At 51.8% G+C, this 16188-nt stretch overlaps 1 protein-coding gene across 1 annotated transcript in view; it reads right to left on the bottom strand.

The window, feature by feature from the left end:
* The window catches only part of IGDCC4 (immunoglobulin superfamily DCC subclass member 4), a gene marked incomplete at both ends in the record, with an annotated part of 75509 nt that extends 67290 nt beyond the window's left edge, over positions 1–8219 (bottom strand). The window contains one exon of the mRNA XM_079540694.1: positions 8123–8219. Within this exon, the coding sequence (XP_079396820.1) occupies positions 8123–8219 (97 nt within the window). The remainder of the gene's footprint in view (positions 1–8122) is intronic.
* Positions 8220–16188: the final 7969 nt, after the last annotated feature.

The raw sequence follows: 16188 nt of genomic DNA, 5'->3' as shown, positions 1-16188 counted from the left end.
TGGCAGGGCTCTCCTTCCTTCTGCACAGCAAGCAGAGGGCTCAGTCCTGCAGCTCCATCGCCATCCATGAACGGCCTCTGGGAACTCACAGTCAGTCTAGGCTTCCTGGCCTGGCTGCAGCTGCACTCTGTGACATGGGCTCCATTCCCACGTGCAGACGAAGCCTGGCCTTATCTAGCTGCACTCCCCTCCTAGTTATCTCTTAACTAACAAAGGCATGTTATCAGTACAGCTAGACAACAAACCCTATGTGGACAATAGCAGATAAGAGGGAAGGCTTGAGAAGGAGACATAAATTATAAAACGTGAGGTGCTGAACTGTTAAGTCGTTGGAAAGTCCACAAAGGGACAACACCATAACCTACCCAAGGACTTGATCACTGCAGGACTTGGCATCCCCTTGGCACAGCTTCTCACATAGATCAGCTCTAAAAGATAATCTTCAACTGTGACTTGGAAAGTCAGTTATGATTGAAAACAACACAAGCCTGTAGAGCTCAGGCACCATTCTAGGAGGGACAGACAGGCTGCTCATGTCCTTAGCTGCTGCGGTGCACCTGGAGAGGCAGTGAGGAGCACCTCCTGAGGACTGCTAGAACCAAGGGTCAGATTGGGGGGATAGGGGAGAGACATCCCCTCCTGTTCCAAATTTAAAGTTCCATCTTAACAAGAGGAGGAAACCAAATTTCACAGCCTGTTCCAAAACCCCTCACACTTACTTTGCTATTTACCTCTCCAACATCAACAACACAGTTACCCGCTGTCAGCACAAGCTTCTTTTCAGAGCATGTAAATCTCCACTTTTTCCAAAGCTGCAGCCAGTTGAAGCCTGACAGTTTGAGGACAAAGCACTGAAGGAACTGGCTCTGTTTGCAAGCACATAAGACATGCTTTCAGCTCCAGGTAGAGCACAGTACAATGCCTGGTGACTGCATTCCACTCTGGGGTCCCCCCGCATCCACAGCATTCATCCAAGGTGACACTTCTCCCTCCATCCCTGCACCTGTGCTTATTCCACTTACCAAAACTAAGACATACCTTTAGGCAGAGCCCAAATTACCCATTTTTTCCCACAGAGCAGAGAGGTTCTGCCCCTGCACCCCAAACTGCTGGATAAGCTCTATGGATGGAGGTTGCTGTGGACCAAAGAACACAACCTCATTTGCTAGTAAAAACAGATTTATTCCCGTTAATCTAGGCGAATCGCTGCTCTTTCTCTCCTAATGAGGCCCTGTGTGCCTCAGCACATAGCATCAACAGAGGAGAAAACTCTTCAGAAGCAGGCAACCTTGGGGCACTTTGAATGGCACCTTCCCCTTCTTAAGGAAAATAAGGATGGGGATGGTGCCCCTCCAGAGAGCCTCTCATGTTCAGGCCACTAACAGCCGCGCAAAATCTCTTTGTCTTGATCCAACTTTTACTACTGCTGATCAGGGATTAACATTAATTGTGCCATCCCATATTAGCCAAGGATTATTTGTGAGGCACCAGCCTATAATCACTTGTATTTTCCAGCACAGACCTTACGCACATGGCTGGGATAGCTAGCGGGATAATCCCAGTCACATTTCTAATGAAATCTACATAAGAACTGCACATCCACACCCTTGTCTTCCCCCTTCCAAAATACCCAATTAGTTCAGCTTAGAGAACGCCATAAAAATTAATACTGTGAAATTTCCAGTCTAACGAGTTTCTGGTGAGAAAAAATATTCCCTACAAGGGCACAATTTTTTGGTTTTTTAAACCATAAACTTTAAAATATGCAAACAAGTAATTAGCCTACAGGAATTTTAATTTGCACACACGGATGGGTCCGGCTCCTGGCCCCATGCAGGAGCCACACTGAAGTTTGGCACGCAGCAGGGAACTAATGCCTGCTACCCAAATGCAGCAAGATCTCACCAGTGTTTTCCTGCTTGTGATGCACCATGGCACCAGCGACAGGCTGCCTGCTCACCAAAGCAGCTCTCAGAGCTGACGTCTCTGCACCTTTCCCCCTGCATAGCTCCAACCCAGCTGTGTGGCCGGGCTGAGGCAGCAGGTGTCATCAGGACTCACTGGGGCAGAATCACAAACCAGGCTCTGAAGAGAAGAGGCGCAAAAATCCGCTCTGCTCAGCGAACACCGAGCTGCTGGGAAAAGCCAGGCTGTTCCTTGCACTGCCATCAGCTGCAGGATGGCAAGCGGGTGAGACCCAAGGACCTGCATGAATTCAGCTTAGTGAGGCACGGGTTAACAGGGAACTCGATCAGCACACATACAGGCTTGCACACCAGCACATGCCTTCACAACCACCAATAAAGCACAGCTCACTGCATGCAGCCTGCCTGCAAGTGCATGCTACTGAATGAGGACACCAAGTAGCTTACCAAGGGCTGTGACAGGCAAGCACCCACTTCTAACAAAACAAAACACAGTGTCAGAAGAGTGGTGCTCTTAAGGAGATGCCCTTGCTTGAGCACCAGCAACACACCCTGACTCCCACCGCCTGCAGAAGAGCAAGGCAGCCAGGCTTCACTAGCCTTAAAGCTACAGATATGTCCCATGGTATTAGAAAAGAAGTGGAGACTGATGGCTGAGCCTCCTGCCCTTGTGCTCAAGTGTTGCTGAAGCCTTTCACCCCACACTTAACTCCCTCTGCTGCTAAACAGTGAATCCTGGCAGCTGCCATGGGCAGTAAGGAAATGGGAAACGATTCTCTGGCAGCAGCTGGGAGAAACTTCCTACTCTCCCCGCTTTGCACAGAAAGAAAAGCCCACAAGAGCACTTGAGGTACTGCTGCCCGCCAGATTTCCAGCAGCACACTCTCGAGGAAAGCTTGTAGACAGGGAATCTGTTTCTGAAGGTGCTCTTCAGACAGATGACATTTGACTTGAGGAAACTCATCTCCTCCAGGAAAAGTCCTTTGTTTTCAGTGTGGAGAAAGAGAACAATAGAAAAGAAATAAAAGTTGTATTCACTGTGACCCAGGAAAAACTGAGCTCAAGGGTTTTGATCAATATTTTGATTTCTCTGTCAAAAGCTGCAACCAGCACTGACACAAACAGCTGGATAGAGAGCGTGGGGGGGAGCATGCGGGGGAGGGGAGGCAGGAAGGGTCAGTTGCACCCCAGCGTCCAGGCACTTCTCTTTCCATCACAACAATTGCCACTAATGGCAGTAATTTACATGGCTAATAGGCAGTGCTATGTTTACAAAATCATTCTTGGGAAGAAGGACCTAAACAATTCTTGCCAAGCCAGCAAAGGCATCGCTGTGGGATCAGACCCTGCATTTCTTTTTTCCTCTTTTCTGTGCACGTTCTGCCAACGTGCTGTGCTACACAGCAGTGCAGCGTAGCACTCAGCACACACACAGCTGTGCCATGCCTCCTCCCACTCCAGGGGCAGGATCAGCCCAACAGCAGCAGTGCTGCCCCAGCCCTGCAGCAGAGGGTTCCAACCCAGCAGGAAATGATGGAGCAGCAAGCCTGCGTGCCCAGATTCCCCCACCCCACCACCGTCACTGCCGCGGGCAAGTGCCAGCATCTCGCACACCAGCCTTATCTCCACGCAGTGACAGGTTCCGTCACTCCCCAACCGTCTGCGCATCGCCCTGAACATCTGCTGACCCCTGCCCTCCCACCCTCGCCCCGCAGTGAGCTGCACGTCTCCTGAGGAGCTCGCTCAGTGCTTTGCCCAGAGCCAGGCACGCCGACGTGACAGGCAGGGCACGGACACAGCACGGGTGCCCCGGGTCAGCATGATAAACAGGAGGGCTACGTGAGACATCTTGGTAAAGCAGCACCGGTATTTCCAGAAAGGCGAGAGAATGCCGTGTCACGGGACATCTCCAGGAAGGTAACAGCATGACGAGGCACACGTTTCTCACTAAACTCCATCAGCTATTGACAGCCATTCAGGAACTCTCAAGCACGGCCAGCAGAGCAAAGCAGGGCCTGCCCTGTCTCAGCTCCGAGTTGTGCCAGCCTGCCTCCCTTCTCAGGAGCAGTCCTTCCTGCTCCATTTCCCGAGGCCTTACACTGAACAAGGTGGGAAGCACCCCAAATCCAAAGGGAAAGTGGCACCAAGGTCTAAGTAATAGACAAGAGCAAGGAAGGAAGGCAGAGCAAGGGAGCAACGCAGACCCAACACAGGTGCAATGCCATCACTGGTAGACTTTAAATTTCCCATCTATTTGGATGAAGAACAGCCTCTCAGGATGCTCGCATTTCATCATACACCTTTAATACTAACAGCCTGTCCCCAAGAAACCCTCCCAATGGGACATCTTGGGAAAAAAAAGAAAAAACCCAAACCAAAGAAACACAGAACAGACCATGCCGTTCCACAGCTCCGTTAAATTTAACGGGGCAGTACCCAGCAATTCCATTTACAATGCAGAAACAGACTTTTAAATAATTTCAGAAGATTTGATATTAATGTTCCAGTGGAGTACAGCAATTGCTTATCATAGCAGTCACAGAGTACGTTTATTATCCGCTGACATAATAAACTGCATTGTATTACTCTCTGCTGGACTTCTCACAGAAAGCAGATCCCTATCGCAGCAGCAGGATCCTGAGGATGAAGGGCAGAACGGGATCTGCCTCACACACTCGCACCAAAGGCACCGGTGCCACCAGCAGAGCCCAGGCCAACACCGCGGGCTGTGCCTGACCTGCAGGTCCTACTGCTGCGCGGAAGAGGGAAGGCAGACGGACAGACACAAGGCATGGCCTCGTCAGTCTCTTTCATACAAAACCAGCAGACAAACCCTGCAGACAAGTCCAGTTCTGCTCCAGAAAGCAACAAAATTGCACCAGAGTTGATTTTGGCCCAACGTGTACTTGGCAAATACTGATAAGAAGGATTTACCATATCCCTTCCAGTATTACAGCTGAATATAAAGCAAACATTTGCTTCCTACAGATAACAAAATGACTACGATTGCTCTGGGTCTATAAGGTTAGGGTTTCTTCCTACACCCAGTTCTCTGTCTCCCAGCAAAATCCCCTCTGTGAAACATGAGTCCTCCCACAGGTACCCACTCACCTCACAGAGATACAGCCAGGAATGGGCTTGGGATGGATTCCAACAACAAATTACAATCAGATTAAATATTAATTCCCATCTTAATTATATAACCATGACAAGGCTTAATGGTTGGGCAGTCATTTAAACAGGAGAGAAGCGTGTAAAGAGTGCAAGCAGCATCTCTTACTCTGCAAATGCCTGAACTCCTGGGATTCCTCCCCAGGAGATCAGCCAGCCTTAGGGAAAGCAGCTGTGAGGGAGAAGAGTTCCAGCCTCCCAGTGAGTGACAAGGCACCAGAAGTCAGCTTGAACCATGAGCCAACCCGGAACACGCAGCACCCTGCCTTCAGGGCACTTACTTGCTGACAATTAGACAAGTACTGAGCACTCATTGATGGATTTTATCCTCTCAGCACTTTGGACACACAAGAGAGAAGTGTGCAGCATGTTAGTTGTGTTAGCCCTGAGGATACCAGAGCAGACAGAGCAGCTGGCCTAAGATGACAGTAGGCACTTTAGTACAACATCCCATATGACACCACAGTTTCCAGCACAATTCCCAACTGCAGGTGACCCCAGTGCACTGGGCTGCCAGCATACACAGGGACAACCTCCTCCCTTCGTCCTCAGGGAAATGCAGATTGCCAAACTTTTCCTTGTTGAATTATTGCTTACGCCACTTTGAAGCTCCTCGTGCACCATCCGCGATGCTCTCACCCCGCACCGGGCCCCCTGCGGCAGATCAAACTTTGTGCAGCTGTCAGTGGAAAGCCTACTGCAGAAAGTGGGAGAAACATCAGAAAACGAGCTGGTTCTGCCTCACTTTAGACTTCAAGGTAGCGAAAGGAGAGGGCATTAAAAAGAGAACAGAAAGAACTGCCTCTCCATATGGAGCAGCGGGGAAAACAAGAGCACAGTCAAACCCAAGCTGCTTCTCTTTCAGCCTCACATGCCAACAGAGAAACACCAATGGAAACACTGCACTCTGCAGCAGCCTCAGCCATCAGGGTTGGAAGCATGACCATCCCAACAGCCAGAGCAGGCAGCAGCAGCTCCCAGCAGGAGGAACCTGCCCCAGGAACACACCACAGGCACAACCGCACCAACGTGCTGTCCTCAGTGCAGCCAGTGCTCCGCAGGGCAGGGAGGTCCCAAATAAATGGAAAAACTGGGGACTGAGTGACTCCCCTTCTTCACATGGCTCATTTTGCCTTCTCATATCCCACCCTGCAGGACCCACATGCAGGGGACATCCTGTGAACGCAATCCTGAACAGTAGCAATGCAGGCAGCTGCCAGCCCCGCAGGGCTGTGGTGCCAAGAGGAATGCGACGGGAAGGGCAGAGCAAACCAGAGCTCAAAGTTCGGTGATGTCAAAACAGAAAATCTGCTCTGCAGCAGCAGATGGGCTCAAACACAAATGCAGGTGACACAGCCCCAGATAGATTTCAGCGGATCCTTCTGATGGAAGGCTCAGCCCACTTCCCACTGCCGCATCCCTTGCAGAAAGTCCCTTGCTAGAATATACCAAAGAGGGTTTTCTTTCCCTTAAACCCAGTCCCACAGGGAAAGCTGCCTCTGAGCAGGACAGGCAAAGGGCTTCCAGTGACCCCCATATCGAGCAAGCTGGCACAGCTGCCTCCACGTCCACCCAACAGGGACGGCTCTCCAGAGCACTCCATACCCAGCAAGCCCAGAACTTCAGATCAAACCACATAGGCTTCGGGATCAGACGTGCGCTCTCCCAAAAGCATTTCAACCCCCTGCCAAATTAATTTCAGACTGAAAGGCGAGAGTGTTTTTCTTTGTGGAATCAAAGCCACCTGTTGGGAAGCACACCCGTGATCCGCACATCCACAGGCTGCGTGGACGGGCACACGGCCCATTGTTGGACAACACACACCAACAGCATTTGCTGGCTGCCTAATCGCTGGTAGAAAAGCAGAGAAGGCAGGGCTGCAAATCGGCTCAAAGCTTTTGAAGTTTGCTTGTTGAAGTGTGTTTGGAAACAACGTTCCCCTTCTAACCTCCTCTGCTTTGAATCACTTTGCTCCACCAGCAACCCCAGGATGCGCTTTGCTGGAACAGGGGGTGGCTCCCAACTGCCCCTCCTCACCTTAACCCACAGGGAGGCTCAGAGCTGAGGGACACACACACACATTGGTGACGATGCAGTGATTCCACAGACCGTTATTTGCTGCCACCAGAACGCTGCACCCTCACCAAGCGCTGCTCTAACCCACACAGGACTCTATGCAATGCTCCAAAAATAATAAATACAAACACCTTCCAGCACGCTGCCTTTCTCCCCAGAAGGCTGTCTTTGAAACCACAAATTAAGAAATTCTGTCGAGTCTGAAAGCATTAAAAGAAAAAAGAAAAACATCCAGAGCCACAGGGCTGAGCTCCCTCTGCCACCTCCTCTCAGAGGGGACACGCACAGGGCTGGGAGCTTTAGGAGCGGCTCCGCACCTCCTCAGTGCTGCGGAAGCGTTCCCAGTGGATGCAGCGGGCACTGCCACGCACCCCCGGACCGCGCTGCCAACTCTGCCGGCGCAGAGCAGAGTCCGTGCCCGCGCACGGTGCCCTTCACGCAACCACCGCAACGGGGCCGAAACCCGGAGCCCTCCGTGAACCGGGCAGGCAGCAGCCCGGCCGGGTCGCACCTCCGCCGCGGGTGCAGAGGCTGCTGCCAGCGCTCGGCCCGCCGCGGCCGAACCCCCAACCCAACCCCAACCCCCACCGCCTGGTAACGGCCCCGGAGCTCGGAGAGGGTCTCACCTCAAAAGGTGAGCCCAAAATTGGGCTCCGCAAAGAGACGAGCTTCAGCGAGTGGGAGGGGGACGCGGGAAGGGCTGAGAGCCGCGGGGCCGAAAAGGCGGCTGAGCGAGGGGAGCGGGCGCTGAGGGGAGCGGGCGCTGAGGGGAGCGGGCGCTGAGGGGAGCGGGCGCTGAGGGGAGCGGGCGCTGAGGGGACGCCGACGGACAGCCGCTTCCCGCCCCGCTGAGCGCTGTGGGCAGGTGGCAGCGCGGCCCCACGCGTGACCACCGCCTCCCGCGGGCGCGACCCCACTCTGCTCCGCTCTCCTCCCTCCTCCTCGCCTACCTTGCACGGTCAGCACGGCGAAGCAGACACAAAGCAGATCCTCCAGCGCCATGTAAGCCCCGCCGGGCGCCGGGAGCTGGGGCCGCCGCGGCCGCATTTACCAGGGGAGCGCGCTCTCCCGCCGCCCCACCGCCATCTTGTGCGAGCGCCCCGGCCCCGCGCTGCCCGCCGGGCCCGCTGCCGCCGGCGGGGGGAGGAGGAGAAGGGGGAGGAGGAGGAGGGGGCGGCCGGGCTGCGCCGCTCGCCGCTCCGCCTTTGTCAGCGAGCTGCCGCCGAGCCGAGCCCCGCACCGCCGCTTTCTCCTCCTCCTCCTCCTCCGCCCGCCCAACAGGTTGCTGGCAGCCGGGGCCGGCCCGCTGCTGAGGGCGGGCGGCAGGTGCGGGGCTGAGGGGAACGGGGCTCAGAACCGCTCGCTGGGCTTTTTGCTCACGGTGTTAAGATTCCTTCTCGTTAAGGGTATTTAGTCACTTATCGGCGCGCGCCACGGCAGCGGAGCCGTGCCGCACATCGCGCACGCGGCTGCCCGCCGGCGCTGCTCCGCCGCGCGGTTGGCGCGAAGCCGGAGGCGGCCGCGTGCTGAGCGAGCTCCGCTCCAGGCTCGGAACGCACGGCTCGCGGGAACGGACCCGAGGCAGAGCTCGGGGTGTGACAGCAGGCTGACAGCGCAGCTCCGTCCCGCAGCTCTCGCGTGCAGAGCTGACGATTAACAGCCCTCCTTTCTCTCCGGCTTTTTCCCCACCTGCTCCCTTCTGTGAGAGGTGGCTTTAAAGGTGCTGTCAGATGGTTTTAACGAGGCTGGAGGAATGCCCCCTCATTGTGCCTGCTCCGGTTTGCTTGCAGACACACCCCTGCTCTTTTTTTCCTCGTATCCTGCACATTTCTCCTTCCCTGTAAGCAAGGAAACCTTTACCTAAATTCTAGGCTAGCCCAGCACGATATAAGAAACGAAAACTGCTCTTTGGCTGCTTCTTGTGCAGTGGGGTTCAGAGCCTGGAGGTGTGGTCCAGTCAGAGACCTTAAAGGAAATGAAAGAGACAGAAGTTACTTGCAAATTCAGGAGGATACAAACTTAAAGCAGGATGACTATTTTAAAAACCAGCATGTGTGTGTTCTTATTCTGGGCTGAGCTTGTTTTGTATTCCTTTATTTTAACCCTGCACGCTAAAGAGGACAATTTCCATTTGGAATATGCACTTGCTTTCCAGACTGCACGCCCTGCAAACCCCCTATCAGAAGCAGCTCCACCTCAAACCCTGTGCTGCCAAACCCCAACACCCTGAACTCAGAGCACACTGAAGCCTTTGTAGACATGAAACCATCCCCTCCCCGGGCTTAGTGCCCTCCAGTTCCACAGATAATCCCTTCTGCCCACAGCCATCACACAGGGATCAGCGCTGGAGATGCTCACGTTGCTGCTCTTCCAAACAGGACTGAGTGGCCCATTCTTACACAGCCCCTGCCCTGGTTGCCACCTGCCTTTGGCTGCAGACAGGTTTCCAACATGAGGCTCTATGATGGATGTGAACTGCTCTCATTACCAGAAGAGGTGGCTGCTTTCTCCTTTGAGCCAGCATTAGTGCATGAATGAGCCTGGAGATGGACAGAGGAAGGGACGGAGCTGCAATAGCAGCAAAATCAACCCTCTGCTCCAGCTGCCTGTTCAGTCACCCATGAGCTGGTGCCAGCAGAACGAAAGCAGTGGGAACAAGTAGGCAGAGGCATGAAGAAGCTTTCAGTGGCAACACAAAGCCAGTGCTCAAACTCATTGCAAAGCTGCAGCCTCACTCATCCCAGAGCAGGAATCTCTCAGGGACCTTTCCTACGAGGATCACTTCTTTGCCAGACTTTTGGTCTGGCAGCAACTCCTGCATGAGGATGCATTGACTTCCAGATGAGAGAAGCGACGGTAGCCTCCTGCTCTGTATGTGCAAGCAATGCCAAACAGGAGCAGCTGGTTGCACATAATAACATGCATTGTGTAAGTGAGCAACACAATAAGCAATTTGCTCGACAACCCGGGGACATCAGGACAGTTCTGTACAACAGAGAATAAAGAAAAGGGGAAAAAAACATGTGATGACCAAACCCTAAGGGATCCTCAGTCTACTACACATTCATTTCATTACGCTTGCTCTTATAAATATTTATTATGCTGGCTATCTCATCATTCTTCCAGCAATGGGTGCTGCGTTACTGCTGTGCCCAGAGAGGGCTTTCCCCCTTCCCTGGTTCTGCTGCAGGCAGTCGGCACTTGCCAAAGATAGATAGGGAGCGGGAGCATGACATTAACAATGGAAAATGCCACTTAAAATGGGGCTCTGGGGCAGATATTGGCAGGTGCATTGTTAGGAGAAAAACAAATAGAAGAGGAAAAGCCAGCAGGTAATGAGATTTGGAAGCTCGTATTTAAAACACGCACACTGCAGACAAGGGGCTGGTCCTACAGCCAGAACCACGAGTGCAGAAATCTGCGTGCACCCAGGATGGGGGAGGCTGGATTCAGATGAGTGCTGGGCTGTGAAATGGCTCACAGCGAGACCAAGGCTTGGTCTGAATAGCAACATCACCTGCCTGCACATGGGAACCATCATGCTAAAGCAACCTGTATACATAAAGCTTGGGGTTCGTTTTTGTCTCTTCAGCTCATATCACTGCCTGGACATCCTCCATGCCCTGCTCCCAGCTGCTCACTGGGACTTGTCACCCAAGTGAGGATTTGAATGATCGAATGCTAACCTGCCTTGCACAGAACCCCACCACTGCTTCGTTATTCGAGACAGTGGCTGGGGTTGGGTTACTGAAAGCCTGCTTCAGGAAAACATGCTGAGACAGCCCAGATTGGCAGATCTGAGATGAAATGAATGTTTTGTTAAAGTTAGTCCCTTGCCTCCAGCCAAGAGTCTTTTTTGTGCCTATGTATTAGTTAACCACCTTGTTCACTGCCAGTTATAACCAAATAAAATTCCAGCAGAAACACCCCCGTGTGTTACAAGCAGTTGCACAGAACATCACTGTCCTATAAACACACATCTGTGAAAAAAATATTTGCTCATAAACAACATCTGTGCATCTCTCCCTACAGCAGTTGCCAAGCGTCACTAAAAGGTGTGATCCTTAAATAGTCTAAATTCTATCTGTTGCCACGCTACCTAATAACCTAATAAGGTTGGTTTTAGGCATAAAGAACATATGTAACATCAGGAACTGCTGCGCATAAGGGCTGCTGATAGAAACACCCGCCAGGCTCCTTTGTAGTGGGAAATGTGTCCGTGTGCCAAAAGGAAGGATCTGCTCTGAAGTTTTATTAGATCTCCAGCGCTGCTATAAAACGCCACGCTCCGAGCAAGCAGCAGGCAGGCTGCGTGCTGAGCATCATCATGCCACCCTCTGGTGGCCGAGCCCTGAAAATGGAGCAGCTAGCACCCAAGGATACAAGATACCTGTATGCCATCAGGGCGTTTTTGGCACCCACGGATCTGGCTTGTGTGCCAGCAGGTGGTTTTGTAGCACTGAGCTGAACACGGGTAAGCAGCAGCAGCCACCTTTCAGCCAGCATCGCTCAGATCTGGCTTCCAAGCTAAAGGGAAGGCTTGGATGAAAACATACCTGCACTTGGGAGATGCTGGGACCTGAGCTGAGGCTTTCATCCCAGCCTGACATGCTGAAGCTCTGCAGATGTTCATGGTGGACAGGCCTTAGACTTCTACGTCTCTGGCTATTCTCTGCTCAGAAACTGGCACCATATACCTTCCTCTTAAGATAGCTTTAGCTACAAAGCCCTGTATAGTATTTCACACAGAGGCACAGAACCTGACAGCTTTACACATTTCTCCCCTGCACAGAGAACCTCTGCTACCCTCCACCTTCCACCCAGCCCCACGCCGGGCACCAATAACACTCACACCTCCCTTCAGGTGAAGACTTCTAACACCATTACTCAGAAACGGCCATTCTGCACCAGGAGTAGGTGCTGGTTCTCACAGCATCCTCCATGCCCTCCTTGTGTAACACAGGCTATTCCCATCCATCTGACAGTCCTGCGACCCTCAATAGATGATGTATTTATTTATGGATTACTGACCACAAGAAAGAGAAGCTTTGCACCATTGTCAACCTTACAGCATTCGGTCTGCTATAAATAATGCATCATTGTTCAAGTGTTGGTTTATGGTTTAAGTTCAGTGGGCAGCGTGGAGCAGCAGACTCAGCAAAGATGAAGGCAGCGCAGGCTATGAGAAACAGCACCATCAGATGGAGAGCATTTCAAAAGCAAAGCCCAAATGTAACGTTCTCAGAGTTATTTTAATGTCAACTCCTGCAGCCAGAGACCTGCTTTACCTCTACGTGAGAATCACACAACTCTGTGATTATCACTCTGCTTTCTCCCAGTTGTGAGCTAATTCGATTTCAGATAAACACTAATTAACACGAGAGGTCACCGCCGTGGCCAGCAGGCACCGATGCAACGTGGCGTTCAAACACTCAGAGATCAGAAGAGCCTCCAACGCTTCCTTTGAACTTCCCAATTAAATTCTGCACAAATAAAGCTATTGTTTTACATCTGCTTCATCCACAGGGGAGAGAGGGCAGAGAGCGACGAGATTGCTGCCTCTAATTGGGCTGTTTTCCCTCTTTTCTGACAGGTTCCCTCCCTGTGATTTTTTCCTCCAGACCGGGTGAAGGAAAGCTTGGCCACACTATTTGCAGGGCAGCTTTTGTGCTGCGAGGCTGCAAGCAAAGCTGTGGGGAATCTGATTTCCTTCTCGTGAGCAAATAGCTTTCCTAGAAAGTCTGACAGCCCTTAAGAATGACTCATAAAACGTGTCTCTCTCTGGCTATTTAGGCAATTCTCTTTTGCCAATGAAGGAGAATATTAGATTAATCCAACTGCTGTAATAGCATTATCTCCCACTTGTAAAGAAAACGTATTTTATGTCGTATGTACCCTGATGGAAACAACCTGTGGCTGTGCAGGGCCAGGCTGGTGCTGTGCCACGGGATGCACCGGGTCCTCGGTGGGCTTCAGAGGGGGTTTGTGATGTGTGAATTTCAGAGCTGTGCCACCACAGAGAAACCAAGGGGAGGGAGCACAACGAGCTGCACCCCACTCTTATCTATGGGGAGCTCACCTCCTAAACTCAGGATCTGCTCAGAAAGTGGTGAGGTTCTGGCATTGCTGCCCATTGAAGCTGTGGGTGCTCCATCCCTCGAGGTGCCCAAGGCCATGGATGGGGCCCAGGGCAGCCTGAGCTGGCAGGGACAAACAGCCCACAGCAGAGGTGGGGTTCAAGGGCTTTAAGCTCTCATAGTTCTCATGGGCTGCCTCTTCTGCAGCTCTGCTGCTGTGCCTCAGTTCAGCAGCCAAGCCACCTGGCCCTCCACAGAGGAAGATGTGTTACTCTAAAACACTCATCCTCCCCATTACTGTGCTCCTGGATGCTGCAAATAGTGCTTTTCTGGGCCCAGGATTTAATCAGATTAATTAAACGGCACTTGTATTAATTTAAATTACAAGTATCTGAGGGCTCAGCCAAATCAAGTGATTTATGGGCCATATCAACCTAATTAATGCTACCAACTCTTAAAATAAAAACCTAATAAATGAGTTTATTATACAGATGTAGGATCGACTTATTAGTTTTGGGTCTCCAGTGCCACAGCCAATTTGAAGGAAGTTTTATATCCTCACTGGGAAAAGGTCTTCTTTTCTCCCCTTCCTAATTGCTGTATTTAACAAGTACGTCCTATGGGTAAGGGAGAAATGAAGCACGCTCAGTTATCAGACCTGCAGCCAAGCTAAGAGGTCCCTAAGGTATTGGTGTGCACAAATGGCATGGGGTTGACAGCTGTAAGCACTAACAGAACAGCATTAGGACCCCAGGACTGTGGAATCACAGAGTCATAGAATGGTTTGGGTTGGGATGGACCTCAAACATCATCCAGTCCCAACTGCCCTGCCCTAGGACCCTATGGCAGCCAGAGCTGGGAATTAATTCCTTGCAGAAATTTTTGCTTGTGAAAAGGTTTCCCCATGGGTTGAAGACCACCAGCTTACATTGCTAAAGAAGTACAAGGAATGTTTATTTCAGCTAAAATGGAAGAGCCCACACCGTTAGCCCCCTCATGGCTGTTGCGTGCAGCAAGACCTCAGCGGTCGTAATTTGTAATAACAGAGCAGCATTACCTGCTTTATTTAAAATTGCATGAGCTGGAAGAGAATTTGAGTTGAGAATTTGAAGCACAAATAGATTTTATTAGAAATAATTAAATCCAGGAAGAGCCAGCAGAGGTTTTATCACTGCGGCGTTGCTGCGTGTGGGCAGGGGCATGGTGACAGCTCTGCTGAATGCCACATATCACCGAGACATTTTCAAATGAAAGCCAGAGCTCATCCAGGAACACTGTTAAAAGGTGTAAAATGGCCGGATGGCACCGAAATGTTTAAATCTGGCCTTTGCTAAATGTTAATGGATAAATTCTACATCATACATCCAGCCTCCCACAGAAAAATCAGCTCTGGCCAGAAGGAGGATGAGAGATGGAGGATAGTTTTGTATGAAGATAAAAAATAGCTCCTACTTTGATGCGACTCTGAGCTCAGTTGGAAATAGCTGTGTTTCCTTCTTGGACAACCTATGTAAAAATATGACAGAAATGCGTATTTGGTACAAGTCTGGCTGCAAAGAAAACCAAACCATGGTGCAAGTACAAATGAGCTGGGGATGCTCTTGCAGAGAGGCAGTACAGATTTCAGCCGCAACTGGCACAGGGCTTTTGCAGCAGGGCTTTAGGGCTGCTGGCCACCTTGCGTGTGTTTGCATGTTTATACAAAGCTGGTCCAACCACAAGGAGACAACCCAAGCTGGAAAGGCCGCAGGGTGCCCTCCCAGGCTGCCTGCTGGGCTCCGAGATTGGATCAATGGCCACCATGTGGTGGCCAGCAGCAGCTGTGCCACAGGAATGGGAATTCTTCGTGAAGCAGAGCGCACACAGCAGGGAAGAGCATAATCTGCTTGATTTACGGGCTGCAGCTCTAGTTTAAAATACATTAGGCTCCAACTATTTAATTACTGGGCACTACCAAATCATGGAGACAGAGGAGTCGGTCACGTCTGCTAATGCCAACATTTATCATCCTATTTATCTGCTCCAGCTTCTGAGAGCCATATCGAATCACTTCCCTCTATTAGCTAATAACATGCGAGTTTATTCCTCGTACCTCTGGGCGGCCCTCGATGGATATTACAGCACTGTTGGCAGCACACATCTACCTGGGGATAGATAAACCAGTTTAGAGCATATAAAGAACTGTAATCACCATCCAGAACTGGCACCGCGACCCAAGCCCATTTCTCTGCTGTCCCTGCCCCAGGACATCGATTCCCACTGGGTAGCGACCAGAGCCTGGGCTCTCGGGCCACTGGAGGGGCTGGAAATTTCTGCAAAATCCTTGACTACCTACAGTTGTAGAAATCCTGCGTGGCAACGCTAAGAAAACACAAGTGAGCAGCAGTGCTGCAACAAGCACAGCATTTCGGGGGAGTCACCTCTGCCTCCTCACAAGGTCCCTGGGAAGAACTCAGACGCGATGCTGTCTTAATTGATAGCCTGGCCACTTGGGGAAGCAGTATCCATAGAAACTAAGGGGCCTCCACGAGCCAACAAACAACGCTGCAAGAGCCCAGTAACGGCAGAAATAACGAGGTGTGGCCAGAAAAAAAGAAAAATCCAAGCAGGCATCTCACAGGATGGAATGGGTCGGCCCAGCCTAATGAAAGCCTCACGGGTAGCGGTGGGAGCAGAGCGTGACCAGAGGATGGAGGAGAAGAGCCCTTGTGTCAGGAACAACTCTCCCCGGAGCAGCTGGAGGGCATGGCAAAGGAGCTGAGAGATGTTTCAGTGTCCCCCCATCGCCTTGGGGACAGCGCTTTGGCCCATGGGGACACTGGGCAGTGGGACTCGTGTCCCAGGGCTGCTCTCAATGCCACGTTCCCACGCGCCGCAGCTGAGCGTCTCCCACCCGCACGCACAGCACGGCACTGGGAGGGAGCCCTGACCTCCTTCTT

The sequence above is a fragment of the Tetrao urogallus genome (genome assembly GCF_951394365.1).
Source record: "Tetrao urogallus genome assembly, chromosome: 11".
NCBI lineage: Eukaryota > Metazoa > Chordata > Aves > Galliformes > Phasianidae > Tetrao > Tetrao urogallus.
This window is presented reverse-complemented; position numbering and strand designations above follow the sequence as displayed.